General features: G+C 43.1%; 1 protein-coding gene across 3 annotated transcripts; it reads left to right on the top strand.

Annotated features, from left to right (window-relative positions):
• Positions 1–2,116: 2,116 nt before the first annotated feature.
• LOC129338164 (immunoglobulin superfamily member 1-like) lies at positions 2,117–12,036 on the top strand. Of its 3 annotated transcripts, none has more exons than XM_054992199.1 (7): positions 2,117–2,187; positions 2,335–2,370; positions 3,211–3,513; positions 6,816–6,971; positions 9,056–9,157; positions 10,161–10,198; positions 11,605–12,036. In XM_054992199.1, the coding sequence occupies exons 1-7, from the start codon at positions 2,136–2,138 to the stop codon at positions 11,788–11,790; spliced, it is 873 nt and encodes a 290-aa protein (XP_054848174.1). In that variant the 5' UTR covers positions 2,117–2,135; the 3' UTR covers positions 11,791–12,036. The 3 variants fall into 3 exon arrangements, with proteins under 3 accessions (XP_054848174.1, XP_054848172.1, XP_054848173.1); XM_054992197.1 differs by having other exon boundaries at positions 6,816–7,106; XM_054992198.1 differs by having other exon boundaries at positions 2,118–2,200; positions 6,816–7,106.
• Positions 12,037–17,576: the final 5,540 nt, after the last annotated feature.

Here is a 17,576-nt window from a genome sequence, read left to right as displayed (position 1 = left end):
AACATTTCACTGGTTTGGAAGCACCCCAGCCCTAAAAGGCTGGGCATCTCTCTAAAGCCACTTAAGTCTTGAATCTGTTTTAAAAAAATTAAAGAGGGTAATGACCAAAAAAAAAAATCTGGTAGATCCAAATGGTCTGAGGCAAAAATAAAAAAAAACAGATTACATGAGAAGCCGCAGAGAACATTTTCCCTCAAGAACTAACTTCTACACAGCCCGTCACAGCCAAAATGGAAATTTAGGAAGGGAGGATGGGAGCATCACAGGAAGGCTGGATTTAAGTTACGGGGTGGTTTGCCATTGCCTTCCCCAGTCTTCTATACTTAACCCCCAGGAAACTGGGTACTCATTTTACCAACCTCAGAAGGATGGAAAGCTGAGTCAACCTTGAGCCAGCTACCCAGACCAAGCTTCCACCAGGATCGAACTCAGGTTGTGAGCAAAGCTTGGGCTGCAGTACTGCAGCTTACCACTCTGTGCCACGGGGCTCCCTGGACTTAAGTTAGGAGGCAAGTCATGGTACAGCAACTCAGGCTATGGCATGAGCCTGAGGGCCATAATGGGCCAAACAGGGCATGGTTTTGCCAAGATTTATGATTGTGGTTTCACTTCAAGAAGAGCAGAAATTTCTTTCTGGAATTTAGGTACAAAGCCATTGGCTCTGCTATCCTGAAAGGCAACTTTGGATTTCAGCTATTCTTTGGTAGTGTTTTGCAAGGATTTGCTAGTGATTGGATCTGAATATTTCAGAGGTATAGCCATGTAAGTCTGGGGAAACAAAGTAAAACAGAAGTCCACTGGTGTCTTAAATACTGTTAAATAGTGGGTTCAGACTTGAGGTAAATCAACAGCTCTTTATTTAGCAGGAACACAACACGCACACTGACAGACTGAACAGAAGCTCTCAATATATATACAGTAGCTCCACCCCATGAATACTGATAGCCAATGAGAACACATACTTTACAATACCATCATTTGCATAAACTATATACAATGTATGAAGTAGGCAGGCCACTGATTGGTCTTTATTATAGAGGACCGATTGGCTGCTGCCTTGAGAAAGTAACCAGTGATATTGCAGAGATTATGGACCAATGAGAATGCAGGCATTGGGAGCCTTGACTGAACCTTAAACTCAACACAGTATAGTACATTACAATCAATACAGTAATGACTTTAGAGGCCTTGCTCGGCCCAGTGCACAACAAATATTAACATTTATTCCAGCATAAGACTTCATGAATTGGAGCTCATGTCATAAAATTCATGAATTGTTCATCTATTAGTCATACACATTTATACTGAAACCTGTGAATGATAGAAAGGCAGGAGGAAGGTGACAAAAAGAGGATTTTTAAAACAAGATCAAATCAAAAGAGCACTCAAACCCCTCGGAATGGTGAGGAGAACTCCCAACCATTTACACGTAGGTGAAGTAGGATAAACATAAAATCAGATATAATCTGGGAAAGCACAGGGTGAAACATGATAAACATCCAATTAGACAAATATACATGTTTGGCAGAACTAGTTAACATCTGTGGAGATGGGATATACTATTTAGCATCCATAGTGAGCTGGAGGCTCAGTGGTACAGTATCTGCTGAGCGTGCAGAAGGTCACAAGTTCAATCCTTGGCATCACCAGTTTAAAGGATTAGGTAATAAGTAATGTGAAAGAGGCCCTGAAGAGCAGCTGCCAGTCTGAGGAGACAATACTGATGATGAGAGACCAACAGTCTGATTCTGTATAAGGCAGCTTCATGTGTTTGAGAAATTCCAGGTCCTTGTTCAGAACTGAAGGGAAGATAGTACTGAAGTTCTTCATGAATTCAGTAATTTCATGTTGGATTTTTCCTTTCAAGGCTTTTTTTTACATCTGCAGATATCTGGTCTAAATTAAACCTTCACCTCATGGCATCTGGATTTTGAAACCTATGAACTTCCTCTGCTGTTTTGTTAATCTGAGCCTGCAGCCTAGAAAAAGGGGATGTGGTTTGCCCATCCCTTTTGAACATAGAGAAACTGGAAGCATTGTGGGTAATGATGACTCTGGCACAGAGCGCTGTCGTATTTCCGAAGCGGCACCACCAGTTGAGATCATCGGTCAGAGGACACGAGAGCAAGGACACTATGGGATACAGAAGGTTTTCCATGAGGTTTTCCATGAACATCGTCTTTCTTGGTTGGTACTTCAGGTGGGAAGTTAGTGAGAATGGAGGGTCTCTAATAGCAGGGTGGCTGAGGGCAGGGGACAGGACCAGAGCAGAGACACACTATAAGTTCCTGTTGTTCACATACTTTGCCACTAATGGAATCATCTCCTTTCCAGGATGGTGGATGGCTGGTCAGTGGGTGATATCTAGAGGTGAGTACCTGTAGACAAAAGTATATCAGTATTGGGGACAAGATAGGAGTTAATTGCCATAGGCCCTAACAGCCAAAATTGCTTTTCTCTCTCTGTTTATAACAAGTGGCACTTGTTAATTGATCCTTGAAAATTCAGTAACTCAAGGATCCCCAAGAAGTGTCTGCTGGTGGGGCCAGATGGAGATATCTGTACATCCGAGCTTCTGATTGGCCATTGGAGATCTGACTGGCTGTGCAGATTTTTAAAAACATTGTTTTGGAAGCAACTGCCACTGCAGTACAAGGCTCATCACAGCATGAATGAAGGTATGTGGTTTATAGGCAAAAAACCAAAGCTTTAAAACAATATTTTGTTTTAACAACATTTTAAAAGGCATCATGTTAAATAGAGCTTCTGCCTTAAATATTGCTTTTGAAGTTATGCATAACCTCACTTCCTGACATTTTGTGGTTGACCCAGCCTTAGGGTTCTGACACTGTGTGGTGAGTGCAGCTACAAATGGCTGCCACGAAATGGCTGCTGCAGGAGGCAGAGCCAACCACAAAATGGCTGCTACACCTTACCTTCAGTCATCCAGTAAAGATTCTTGTGCTGTGGAAGCAGCTTCTGCCAAAGCAATGTTTTTAGAAATCTGCATAGCCAATAAAATCTCCAATGGCCAATCAGAAACCATGCTTGGCAGAAGCCCCAACTTGCCCCACCTACTTTCTAAAAACACTTGGCAGGCAGCAGCAAAGGTTTCGGTGGGCACAGTGGGGCCCATGGGCATCACATTGGGGACCCCTGTTGTAGACACTTCATCTTCTCAATATTGCTCTCGTTCTCTTTCTTTTGCAGCACCTTATCTCAAGCCTTCAGTTTCTATGCGCTCAAGTGAGGGAGTTATAGTGGGAGGAAATATCACCATCCATTGTAAGAATGAAGGCCAACAACATGCCGAATTTTCTCTGTGCAAACTAAAAGGTTCCTCTTGGGACTGTCAGGATGCAAAGAAGGCAGAGCAAAATGAGGTTATGTTTACCATTTTCAATGCCAATCAGTCAAATGCAGGGATCTACAAATGTGTGTATTGCTTCAAAGAAAACAGCTATAGAGAACGATGTTCCGATTACAGTGATGAAATACATATCTACATAAGAGGTGAAGGCCTATCTCAATCCTTGTATGCTATTTTCATAAATAAGATTAAAATGCCTTTGATATTTTCCGCAACCGTAAATCAAATGGAAAAGCTATACTGACTAAAATGTACATTTGATTTTTAAAAGTTTCTCATTTTACATGTACTTAAAATAATAAAATCATAGGGTTGCCAGCTCACACTTGGGAAACACCTAGAGATTTGAGGGCAGAGCTTGGATTTGGTGGGGTCTGGGAAGGGGAGGGACCTCAACAGGGTATAATGCTATAGATTCCACCCTCCCAAGCAGCCATTTTCTCCAGGAGAACTGATCTCCTGGAGATCCATTGTAATTCTGGGAGATATCCCACCACCACCTTGAGACTGGCAACTCTAACTGGAATGGACCCAAACGGTCCTCTAGTTCAACCCTCTGTACAACACAGGAAATTCACGACCACCCACACCCCTCTCTTCCCCAGTGATTCCTTCTCAATGCCCAGAGGAAGGCAAAAAGCCTTCAGGATCCCTTTTCATTCTGGCCTGCAAGAAAATTCTTTCCTGACTCCGAAGTAGCGATCAGCATTACCCTGACCTAGCCACAGAAGATCCAACCACTGGCTCATCCCTTTCTTATGATCTCCTTTAGTTCATACTGAAGCATAGAATCAGCACTGTTGATGTAACCTCTTTTGTATGGGTTGTATGGGTCTTAGGAAGCAAACTTTCAATACAAATGTAAGTTAAACAAATTTCTTTACATCAACCTTTCAAAAAATCAGAACAATACAACTATTTTTTTAACCAAACTCATAGGTGCAACAACAATAACAAAAAAGATACTTGAAGCCCACAATGTCTTTTAAGTTCAGTCAGGTAACTGATTGTCTTTGAAACCACTCGTGGAACCCAGGCTTTTGTCCTTTTCTTGGGAATTCCAACACTGAAATAATAATATACCAATAATAATACCAAACGAAATATAACACACATCCACGAGTTTTAGTCACAATTGTTCACATACATGTGTTTCTGATTACCTTCTTCACAGTGATAAGAGCACATTAATTGTTATCCAGCTCCCCAGCAACTGGGCCCCTTTCTCAGCTGCTTAGCTCTAGATACTGACTCCACCCTTCTGGGCTAAACCAATTAGCTCATGGGGTTACACTGAGAGATGGGCAGCTAGCTACTACCTAGGTAAAGGTAAAGGTAGTCCCCTGTGCAAGCACCGAGTCATTACTGACCCATGGGGGGACATCACATCAGGACGTTTTCTTGGCAGACTTTTGTTACGGGGTGGTTTGCCATTGCCTTCCCCAGTCATCTACACTTTACCCCCAGGAAACTGGGTACTCATTTTACCGACCTCGGAAGGATGGAAGGCTGAGTCAACCTTGAGCTGGCTACCTGAACCCGCCTTCCACCAGGATCAAACTCAGAGCTTGGGCTGCAGGACTGCAGCTTACCACTCTGTGCCACAGAGCTCTTAGCTACTACCTAAAACCCTCCCCCCAAAAGGAGAGTTTGTTACTTCCTGAGGAAGCCTGTTCCACCAGGCAACCACTTTTACCATCAGGAAGTTCTTCCTAATGTTTAGCCAAAACCTCTTTGGGTTTAATTTTAACCCATTGGCTTAAATATTCTTAGCAATATTTTAAAGTGACACATTACAGACTAAAAGATATTATTTGTTGCTTAGCATTTTGGGTAAAATACCAAGCAATATGATGCTATGGTCTTCATGGATTTTTCCTAAGTCTCATCTTCTCTTTTGAGGTGAGATTCACAATGTGCTCTAACTGTAAAATATTATTTATGAGTTTTACCCATGTCATAAATTATGACACCAGTTACAACCAAGAATGATTACAATTCAAACAAAATTTAAAGGTCTGTTATAATAAAAATAATCAACCATGTCTACGGGCTTTCCTCCACACTTTTACAGTTACAGATGCAAAGGCAACCATAATGAATGCAAAGCAGTCTAACTCTATGTTCCAACAGGACTGGTTTATGGCAAAGACTTCATACCAACATTATTAATTTCAAACATATTTGAAACACTATGTAACACATACTGCTTCAATAGTAGACATGGGCACAAGGAGGAAAAAAAATGAACATGGTGTTCATTGTTCATTGCCATCCACAAACAACAAACATTGACGAACATGTTTGTTGTTCGTTGTTCATGGGGGCTAGCAGGCTCTCCTCCAGCCATCATGATCCCTACCACACCACTCCCAGAAACCCTACCTGAGCAGACAGCAGGAAATGTACCAATAATAAATAATAGTTTGGCCCCAGACCCTGATAGCAGCCCTGGAACTTGAAGGGGTAGATCCCTACCGCACCACTCCCAGAAACCTGACCTGAGCAGGCAGCAGGAAAGGTACCAGTAATAAATAATAGCTTGGCCCAGAGCCTGGCAGCAGCCCTGGAACCTGAAGAGGTAGATCCCTATCCCACCACACACAAAGAAAATTCAAGCTCCAATGCACTCTCCCTGCCTCTCTCTCAAAATGCCAGCAGCAACTGTCTCGGTCTGCAAAAGCAGAGCTCGGAGCCCCCCTCCCCCCTGCTCTTTGCTTCCTTGTAACAAATTTGGAGCTCCACACTTGAAAGGAAGACCTGCCTATCAAGCTAAATTGGGCTTAGATTGGGGTTTCCAGGGCAACAGCAGGAGTTCAGACAGAGTTCAGGCAGTCCCTGCCTCCGGTTGCCAAGGGAATTGATTGCAGGTGCCAGATTGTCTGGCTTCATGAACAGCAATGAACAGCAACGAACATGAGGCTTGCAACGACCACCTGTTCGTTTAGAATGGGGCCTCAGGAACAGCTTGTTCGCGAACAGCTGATTGGGCTGTTCCTGGCGTTTTTTAGTTCGTATTGCTGTTTGTGCCCATCTCTATTCCAGTGGGCAATGGGTGATTTCATCTAAAGGACACAGGAGGAGCTGCATCTTAAAAACAAGCTGGAAATAAGATACCAGTTTTGTAGTTTGATTTTACAATGTCAGTTTTATCCAAGATATGCAGAGAGTTTTTGTGAACAAGTAACCCCAAAACACTATATCCACATTTTCCATTACATTTCTCTCATTAGAGGCCTGAACATATCCCTCTTTTCTGCATTCTAGACCAATTTTCCTGTTCACATCCTTTCTCAAAATTGAGTTCTTAATTCTTTATACACTCTGTCAATGAAATAAGTAATGCAGAACACTTTGGCATTATCTATACATTCCAACTTTTGTTCACAGTCTTAGTGGCTGGAAACATCCACCCATGCCTTTACTATGTTTTTTCTTGCCCCAGATCCCAGACTTTCGAAACCCTCCATCAAGTTGAGATCCAAGGAACAGCTTGCCTCAGGCCTGAATGTCACCATTGAATGCCAGGGGCCAGAAACTGCTCTGAACTACTCTTTATACAAATCCAGGGTCCTGAGAACATCACATCTGGCACAGCCAGGTAGAGACCGAGCAGAATTCTCTTTCTTTATAGAAAAGATGGAGGATGCAGCTGATTATACCTGCCAGTACAATAATAAAGAAAAGCCTTTTGTCTGGTCAGAGCCAAGTGATCCTGTGGAGCTCGTACCAAGAGGTTTGAAGCTTTTCATATATCTGTCTCAACAAGAAATAATTCACATGGTCTTATTTCCACTTTGTAATAAATTAAGTTGTTTAGAAATGTCACAATCCAGATCCTTTTATACAAGTCCCTTAGTAACGGAGGACACCTTGATTTCCAGGCAGCAGGAACACATATCCTTGCTACTGTCTCTGGTACTATAATTCTAGATCACTGTGTCCTAAATAGTTCTTCAAGACACCTAACACAGGTACTTTAGCTTCCATTGGTTAATCATACCCATGCTATCTCTAATAAATAATCATGTTTGTTCTCAGAAAGGTATGCCAAAGCATATGAATAATATCTGCATCAACAGTTTGACAGTACCAGCATTCTGTATTCTCCAAATTATAAATATGCTTAAGCTTTAGAGGCATTAAATACCAGTCTTAACGGTAACTTATAAAAACCCTCTTCCATATAAATATTAATTATATCCATATTTCCTCAGATTCCATCCCATTCTTTTTGCAAGGCAGGACATCTGATGTCTTTCCTCCCATTTACCTTTAGTCTTCCTCCTCAGAGCCAAACTATACATTACATTTTACACAAGTTCCCAGTAGGCCCTGACACCCACATTGCAGCTGTGAGTCCTTGGTGGCAGCTCTATGTTAAAGCACCATGGGGGCCACAGAGCAGGGGGGAGGGACTCCTCCTGTGCCATGATCCTGAACCACACCAGGGCCATTTCCACACGACTTACCAGCTGACTAAACGTTCCACAAAACACCCAGAAGATAGCGTCTTCTCGCATGAAATCGCTCCAGGAAGATGCTACTTTGCACAAAACTCCTGGATGAAAGCGTCATCTTGGCGCAATTTCACGTGAGAAGATGCTATCTTCCAGGTGTTTTGCGGAACATTTCGTCGGCCGGTAAGTCATGTGGAAACAGCCCAGGCCTCTGCAGTGCTTTGCCACCTGGGATTCGCAGCTGCAGTGTGGCAGTTAGTCCCCACTGGGAACTCACATAAAATGTAATATGTTGTTTTGCCCTCAATCAGTGAATCATTTAAAAGCCAATAAATGTCTCCAACATGGTCTTTACCTATAGACCTTTCTGTTATCCATTCAAACCTTTCATTCTCACACCCATACCTCAATGGCATGGGATCATACAGAGAACCAGCTTAAGCCTTTGTATGCACATGAAGGGAAAACAACGATAAGGAGACAAATGATGCGGAAGAAAACAAATCTTTAATCTTTGTACAACCCCTACGTGTTTTGTGGGCAGCTTTGTCAGGGGGAATCTTCTAGATTCTTTTTTGTTTTGTTTCTGTATATACACTTTAGCAGGGGGAATCTTCCAGAAATTGGACAGATCTGGTGGAGGAGAGCGGTCTACCCATGGCTATTCCCCATGTTGGCTCAATGGAACCTCCACGTGCAGGGGCAGCGTAGCTCTGAAAACCACCAGTGGAGCCTGCCCCAGAAGCATCTCACTGGATGCTGGACCAGGGGGTGGCTCTTTGCTCTGGGCAATCCACAAAGTTATTGGGGTGTGATGTCTCTGCTAACGTGTATATATGGGAATGGAACTAAAAAGAACTGGAAGATTCCCCATAATGAAGCTGCACACAAAATATGTAGGGGTTGTACATCTATCAAAGATTCTTTTTCTTCTGGACCATTTGCCTCCTTATCTTTGTTTTGCCTTGGTGTGGTCCCCCCCACCTTTCTTCTTCATGTGCATGAAGGGGTCATGATCATGAAATGTGGTGAGGAAAGGACTTGTGTTAAAAACTAAGGGATGGGTGAGAACCAGGCTGCTCAGGAGCAGGGGGGCAGTTCTATGGAGTACAGGTGAGTAGACATGTGAAGAAAGATAAAGATCATTCCTGGGAGCCTTTGGACACTGTAAGTGATTAAATGAACGTTAGCAGCATTCTAACTCAAGACGGCCTTGATTTTACAGTACCACCCCTGACAATCATATGGGCAAGCTGTGCTGCAGGCCTTCTCCTGGTTCTTCTCCTGTTGTTGTTTGCCTTTGTATTGTACCGGAAAAGGAGAAAGGGTAAGTGGGCCTCTGAATGTTCCACAGGCAAGATGCAGAGCCAAATTATACATGAAACTTCCAACAGGCAACTTACATTCAAAAAGCAGTTGAGGGGGGCACACACCTTGAAGCAGTGAGGCAGGCAAGAGTTGATTCTTTGGCCTGGCCCCATTTCCCTGAGAGAGATGTCCCTTCCTGAACTGGCAGGAGAACCAGTACAGAAAAAAATATATCAGGTACAACTGCCCATCCTTTTACTCTACTAGATCTAATAGGAGCTCAAGCAGTGGGGTAGTTGCTCTTAGGAAAATAGTTGGTGAGAACTCCCAGTGCCACGGCCCTGATCTACAACCCCTCAAAAGATTCCTGAGACACCTCAGTTGCTTTCCAAGCTTTAAATACATGACAAAATTGCCAGTCACGTTCTCCAACATCTTGAGTTGTTTGGCCCATAAGCATGCATAACTGAGGCGGTACAGTCCTCACAAAGGCAGTTTATCATTTCTAGGCTCCCACAAGAAAGTGTTCTTAAATGAAAACCCATCTGGAAGTTTGCCCCATGTCAAAAAAATACCATGCCAGAGAGAGAGAGATTGCAGGGGAGATTTTTTTTAATAAAAACTGAAGCAAAAACTGAAGCAAGTTTCTAGCCGTTTTGGTTGCCAAGATACTCTTGGTGGTATGTAAGCACTGCCTTGTCAAATCTCAAAAGCTGTACATGGTTAGAGGCAGGGAGCTTCAGTGAATGTTCTGCATAAGTGCCATGCAGAAGGAGGCAAAATAAGTAGAATAGACAGAAAAAAGAAGCCTATATGTAAAATGGCTTCATTTATAAAGACTGCAGTAACCCAGTGTCTTCAGGCAGAACGTTTATAATAAACGTAGCATAACAGCTCTTAAGCAAAATGCTTCTTCCATCAACATTTGGGAATTAGAAGATATGGGGAAGGAGGGCACTGTGTTGACTTCTAATTCGCAGTGTACTAGGAGAATAATTTCATGGATTCTCTCTGATCTACAGACTCCACTGTCAAGGAAAGAAACCAGCCAGCAAACATGGTAAGAGACCTGCCACTCTTTATCACAGTCTTACTGTGATTGTGAACTTCCTGCCAGCCGTCTCATATTCTCACCCCTGAGGTCAATATGTCAATTCCAAGTCATCCTTGTTACTGATGACAGCCAGAGAGATAAAACACGAGAGTAACACGTGATCTGAATTTCTGGTATTAAAATGAATCTCTGGCCATTATGCTGTATGGAGGCCAAGAGGGGCATAACTCTAGCTCTGTATCTGTATACTGAAAGCCCTCTCTGCTTAATATCTGCAGTTGAGAGTGGAAACAAGATAAATTTAATACCAGAAGCATCAATAAGAACTGTGTTTAAATTTGTCCTCCTTAGGAATGGCAGTCCTAATATTAGCTAGCAGTGGGAGAACTGCTTGGCAACTTTTTTTATTAGAAGGCTAGGTAGGCTACCTTGAATGGGTGTAGAGGAATGATATATCTCTACCTCACTTCAGGTGGTCAAGTGGCAACTTCTGATGTTACTCTCTGGTTTTAAAGTGGCTTTCTAGAATTTTTAGTACTGTATGAGCTTGATCTCGTCAGATCTCAGACAATAAGCAGGGTCAGCCTTGGTTAGTAACTGGATGGGAGACCCCCAACAAAGACCAGGGCTGCAAAGACAGGCAATGGCAAACCACCTCCGATAGTCTCTTGCCATCAAAACCCCATCAGGGGTCACCCTAAGTCAGCTATGACTTGAGGGTGCCACACACATACATAATGGTTAGGCCTAACTAGTCTGAGCTCATCTACTCCTCTGAACTTGGAAGCTAAGCAGGGTCAGCCCTGGTTAGTACTTGGATGTGAAACCCGCAAGGAAGTCCAAAGACGCTACACAGAGGCAGGCAATGGCAAAACACTTCTGCTCCTCTCTTGCCTTGAAACCCCATGGAAAGGTTGTCATAATTCAATTGTATCATGACAGCACTTAATGGTTATTAATGTTTATGTAACCGTCCCTACCAGTGAGCGGTGCTGTCATACATCTGAGTGTCTGAGCTGCCTCGGCATTGGTTCCAATCGTTCAGTATTCTGTGGACAGCTGCTGCAGCATAGTAGATAAGTGCCTGAGCACTCTGCTGATTTGAATCCCAGTATCGCCATGAATTCAGCATGTGACCTTGGGTGAACCACTCCTCTCAGCTCCCCAGCTATATTGTGGTGATAATAACAAAACTGACCTTACTCAGCATTGAGTGAGGCACTAATCTGTCTGGAAGAGTGGTATATACATGCAGTTATTATTATTAAGTTGACTGATGGACTCTTATAACTGTTTTAAGATGTGTACTAGAGACCATGTTTCAGTATTCTAAAACACCCTCATATGCTGTAAGTACTCTGGGAAAACCTGTGGCAGGATTGTGCTGTAACTTTCTTTTTTCCTTCCTGTAGCCCCTGGAACCTTATAACAGCACAGACGGTGATGGGGCTGCCTGTGAAGCACACCATGATGAAGTCACCTATGCTATACTTGATCAAAACTCCCTGAAAACTGAGCGGGCGGCTGTTTCGGATAGACCCTCTGAGTCCAGCATCTATGCATCAGTGACCAAAGACAGACTCAGGAAGGGCCAATAAGCAGGATATCTCCAGGATATGGGTATTTTGGGGGCCCTGGTGTAACTTTAGGTTCCGTGTTAAGGTTGGTTGGTTCACTAATTTCCCTAATCACATACATTCTGTATGTGACTGCACAGAAAAATATAAACCAAGTAGAATACAGAGACTGACAGCAGTCACAAAGGTGGTCAGATTAAGGCAATCACTATAGCTAGAGACAAGCATATATGATATATAATATTGATTTATATGCAGCATTTATCGACCTAAAGGATGCCTTCAATGCCGTCTCTCATGCAAGACTATGGAACAAACTTAATGCTGCACGTCTGCCTAAGAGATTGTTAAAGCTGATAATTAACCTCTACTCCAGAAATGTGTTACGTGTTAAACTAAATAAACTATATCAAGCCAAATACCTATCCAAAGAGGCATTCTTGCACCTCACCTATTCAACCTATATTTAAACGACTTTGTTCCAAGCTTGCAAGGCATCTCCACCAACGCTCCATGCTTGGGCAAATACCCAGTGCCCACCTTACTATATGTTGATGACCTTGTCTTGCTCTCCAGAACCTGGGTTGGTCTAAAGCAAACTATTAAAGCATTTATTGCCTGCTGTAACAATTAACTCTTGGAGAGAAACAAAAACAAATCCAAAATCATGGTGTTCTCAAGGTCAACAAAACGATTAAACAACAAATAGAAAATCGGTGCATATAAATTACAACAGGTCAACGAATTCAGATATCTAGGAGTCGTCTTCCAGTTGAATTTATCCTCATCCAAGCTTATTCAACATCTTACACAGAAAATCAGTTTCGCTCTACTGGCTTTAAATTCTTCTTTATTCAAGGAGCTCAATATGTACCAGCACTTTTGAAGGCATACAAGGCTCTTGTAATACCACACATATTATATGGTTCCCCGATCTGGTTCCTGGGCCCAAAAAAACAACTCGACAAATTCCAGTTAACTTTCTTCCAGAAAATACTTGCTCTACCACCATATATATCCTCCACAGTCATACGACTTGAATTGGGCCTTCTAAAAATCTCAACTCTGATCTGAAAAGCCATAGTCAGTTTCAAATACAGACTGCAAAACTCGGAAGATCTTCCAGTCTTCACTAAATCAGCAGCCCAAGAGCCCTGCTGGTGAAGGTGGAATAAAAGTGTGGATCCGGAAATGAACAAATTATGTCCAGGGGACCCAAGAGCTTTAACTGGGAAAAGACGAGAGCTACTTATAGAGAAGCCGCTTAAGCAAGACTGGGACTTCCTTCTAAAGGATGGGCCATGAAAATGCTCCCCGCTCTACGTGAGAATTAAATATCCTACCCAGTTCAACCAGCCTCTTTATCTTAATATGCTAGTAGTCCTAAAACTGAGGCGGTCATAAATGGCTGTACGCTGCAATGAATTGCTGACAGCCCAGATGAAGGGCCGTTTTCTCAAGATATCATCAGATCAATGCTTCTGCAACCGCCCTTTGGCTGAAGTTGACTTGTTATCCCATACCTTCTTTCACTGTCCACAAACTAGCCAGAGAGAGAGATCCTTTAAAAAATGGCTACTGAGGCATGTGAACATTTCTGATGCCTCAAAATGAAGACTATTACTGAGTAGCCTTTGTAAAAACTGCATTGTAGACATGGAAAGCTTTTCTTTAACTGTTGTTTTTAATTCTTAAACTTTGTTAGAGTGTATGGCCTGTGGGCTGTTAAACGGAATAACCTGAAACTGATTTAGGGATGCACGATATGTAATTGCTATTGTGTCCCACAGCTAAGGGGCCTTTTCTGACACACATAAGACACATTTTATGGTAAATTATTTTTCTTTCCCTCACTTTTTGACACCTTTAGGGTGTCCCAAAAGAAAACTTCTGCAGAAAGTAGACTTTGGTGATTTTTTGCAGCTAAGTATCAGTTGACTTTTAGTTCCTGACCAAGATCTTGAACAGTTGACTTTTTAGAGATAAAACAGGCTTATTGTACCCTCTACTGGACAATTATGGGATAAGCTTGGGTCTCTTTCATTAGAGAGGAGAGCCTAGATTTGGAATGTATAGGGCATTGGGATTACCTCCGCTAAAATACTCAAGGAGCGTGTGAAAATATATTTCCTTTGCTTAGCAGAAGATGAAGCAACCCCCTGTGACAGATTTAGAGGAGTCACCAAAGAACCACTAAACCATCAACTATTTACAGTGCCAATGTAAATCCTATGTAGAGTTACTCCAGTCAAAGTCCATTGAAATCCATAGGCTTAGACTGGAGGAACTCTGTAGGATTGCAGTGTTTATTATTATATTTTTAGCATCATGGGAGGATGCATAATCCCTCTGTTGAAAGCTCTTTTCTACCTGAGGTATGTTACATTAATTTAGTCTGCAATTATTTGTCCTCTGCAGATTTATGAACAAGAAGGGGTGGTTCTTTAGGTTAAACATATACTTGAAAAACATAATTGTTCTAAAATACATTAACAGTTCCAAACATACTTCAGCAGTTTCAAGGTGTAAAGGTTCTTTTAAAAAAACAACAACTCTGACATAGTACAAAGATTGCCGAACCCCAGGTAGAGCCTGGAGTAGAGATGGGCACGGACCAGGAGTCGGCCATGGACCGCCGGTTCATGGTTCGTGGACTTTCAGGGACCACGGACCACGAACTTATAAATGGACCAGCCCGGTTCGAGAACCGGTTCGAGAACTGGTTCAATTCAGTAGGCCTTGTTTTTCCTACAGATTTTCACTTTAGTAGACTTTCCCCCCCAAAGGTTTTCATGTAACACTCTTCAATTTTCACTTTTCCAAAGACTTAGACCAACAACAACTCCCCCTCTCCTATTCTGACTGTCTACCTGTCCTTGGTGGAAGGAGGGAGACTTGTGCTCCTGTCCAGGAGAGGTGGCTGCCCACAAAACCCACTTACATGGGCTGAATCAACAACAGATGCCCTCCCTGGGGGCAGGGATACCAACTCCCCATGATGGGAAATGAATGGATATACTTGAGTGAAAGCCAACTCGGCAACAGGAGATCATGCAGCAATTCAAAGGCCCCTTGCTGAAATGGAAGGCATGGGAGGGATGGAAAGAGCCTCAAAAGCTTGAAGCAGGGTAGGGCCGAGCCAAGTGGCAACTAGCTGGACCCCAGAAGAGAGGAAGAATGCACCACAAAAGACACTCTAGAGAGGCGTTGAAAGAAGTGAAGCAGAGAGCACCCCAAAGCATGCTGCCAGTCATCAGAAAGTGGGTGTTTCACAGAGGCCAGTAGCAGCCCCCCCTTCACCTCAAAAGCCAGGTAGGAAAGCTCCCCCAAAGTCACCCACTTTTTAGGGAGTGAAAGGCTTAGAAAGAAGTGAAGCACAGAGCCCCCCCAAGCCTGCTGCCAGTCATCAGAGAGCAGGTGTTTCACAGAGGCCCGTAGCAGCCCCCCCATTGCACCTCAAAAGACAGGCAGGAAAGCTCCCCCAAAGTCACCCACTTTTTAGGGAGTGAAAGGCTTAGAAAGAAGTGAAGCAGAGAGAGCCCCCAAAGCGAGCTGCCAGTCGTCAGAGTGGGTGTTTCACAGATCCTAATAGCAGTCTTCCTCCTCTTGCACCTCATCAGCAGCAGAGAAAGAAAGTGGGGGAAAGAAGGAAAGAACTCAAGCAGACAGCGCCCAAAGCTGCCTTGCACCCACTGTGGGTCTGCGAGTGGGTGGGGTCAGAGCACAATAGAACCCACCGGCAACCCAGAAAAAAGGAAGAGTTTTTTTGGGGGGGAGGGGGGTACTGAGCACCAGAACCCAAGGACTCGAAAGCGGAAAGAAATAAGAGTAACCCAATAGTACGGTAAAAGAATTTTTAAGAAAGTGCTCTCAAGAAAACCAAAATTGAAAGGAGAAAAAAATTAAACAGGAATGGAGAATAGAGTAAGTACCAGTCCCCTTGCAGGAAATGGAAGTTTCAGAGGGTGGGCTCTACGGAATCACATCCTCACTGAATTCTCTCTTTATACTCCACCCTCCCTAGCCACTGCCCCAAAATCTCAGGGCCAAGCTACAAGTGACGAATGACACTTGAACAGCAAGTGTATTTCTCCCTGTTCACTTGCCCTCCACTTGCGCTCCACTCAATCCACTTGCCATTCAAGTGTCATTCATCACTTGTAGCTTGGCCCTGAGTTGTAATTCCAGAAGAACCCTAAGCCCCATTTGAAGGCTGGCAAGCCTAACTGCCATCATATGATGAGTTACTCAGATCAATGGACTTATGCACGGTTAGCTGCCTCAACTTAGTGTGCCCAAATTTCCATCAAGATTAAACACACAGGACAATACCATCAGTCTTGATTATCACCACTATCTAAAGTCCCGGCCATGTTCCTTTCTGAGGTGTTGAGGCTGGAAGATGTAGGGAGAAGGAAATCCATCGATCTTTTCAGAGCTGAATGGCTCCATAGACCTAGTTATCATACATTAGATTCCTAATTCAGAAAACCTCCCCTATGTTCAAATCTCACCATCCCCAAAGAAAACCCCCCCAATGTTTGAATGGTTATTGCGGGGGGGGGGAACCTCCAATGGGACCAATGGTTAAACTATTTGCAGGAAATGGCAGCATTTGCTACTCAGAAACTACTTGTAAAGGGTCATGCATATCAGGATAGATGGTAGCAGAGAACTTCGTATGTAAGCAGGCATGGGGATGGTGGAAAATGTATTCCTGGACACTTCATGAGAAGACAAGACTTACTGGAAAAGGCAATAATGCTAGGAGACATTGAAGGCAGCAGAAAAAGAGGAAGAACCAACAGAGATGGACTGACTCAATAATGGAAGCCATGTCCTTAAGTTTGCAAGATCTGAGCAAGGATGTTAATGATAGGGCATTCTGGAGATGATTCATTCATAGGGTTGCTGTAAGTTAGAAGTAACTTGATGGCACATAACACACGCAAACACGTCATGTTTTTGTTGGTAGAAGTAGCAATGGGGGAGTTCTTGTCCATCTTAGCCTGAGTTCTCAGATAGAACTCTAGAAAAGTTTTGAATGGTCATAGGGTTGCCAGCATCCAGGTAGCAATCAAAGTGGAAACCCACGACTAAAGGATACAGTCAGTCAGGTTCTGAAATTCAAGTGTATTAAAGTGGCTCAGTGCAATAAATAAATGAATAAATAACAATGCTACTGTAGGCATATAAAGTCGCATAACAAGCAATATACAATAAACAGCTTAAAGTCGGCCAATTCAGAAATATTCAATGGTGCAATCAAGTTCATATCAGAGTTCATAACAGAGATGAAACGTAGACAGCAAACCAGAGAAGCCGTGAGGACCCCTCGTTCCTGTTCAAGGTAAGTTCTTAGACAGATGTACTCTTCTCATTTTCTTTCAACAGATGGAACAAGGAGATGGAACACTCTGCAGGACCGAGACCCAACAAGGAACCGGTCATCAACAACGCTTGTTTCCAGACTGCATCAGGGGCCATCAGACCTCCTCACCAAACATCTCTGGAGGGGGGGGAAGGAAAGGTAGTACTTTTGAAAAGCTCTTTTGAGGTTCATTGCAATAGGAGCTGGTATTTGGTTCTGGTGATTTGTGTTGTTAACATTTATTCACACTGTTTACTAGAATATTTTGATTGGTTCTTTAATATTGCTATTTTTAAAAGTTTCCTTGGCAGGAAAAGGTGAATTAGAAATATTCTTATTAGGACCAGCCTGAGGACTTGGGATGATCTAGGCAGGAGTGCCCAGGGCACCCAAGCCACACCCATGAGGAGGCAAGAAGAGGAGGAAAGACACCTCC

This window comes from Eublepharis macularius, chromosome 12, assembly GCF_028583425.1.
Source record: "Eublepharis macularius isolate TG4126 chromosome 12, MPM_Emac_v1.0, whole genome shotgun sequence".
Lineage (NCBI taxonomy): Eukaryota > Metazoa > Chordata > Lepidosauria > Squamata > Eublepharidae > Eublepharis > Eublepharis macularius.
This window is presented reverse-complemented; position numbering and strand designations above follow the sequence as displayed.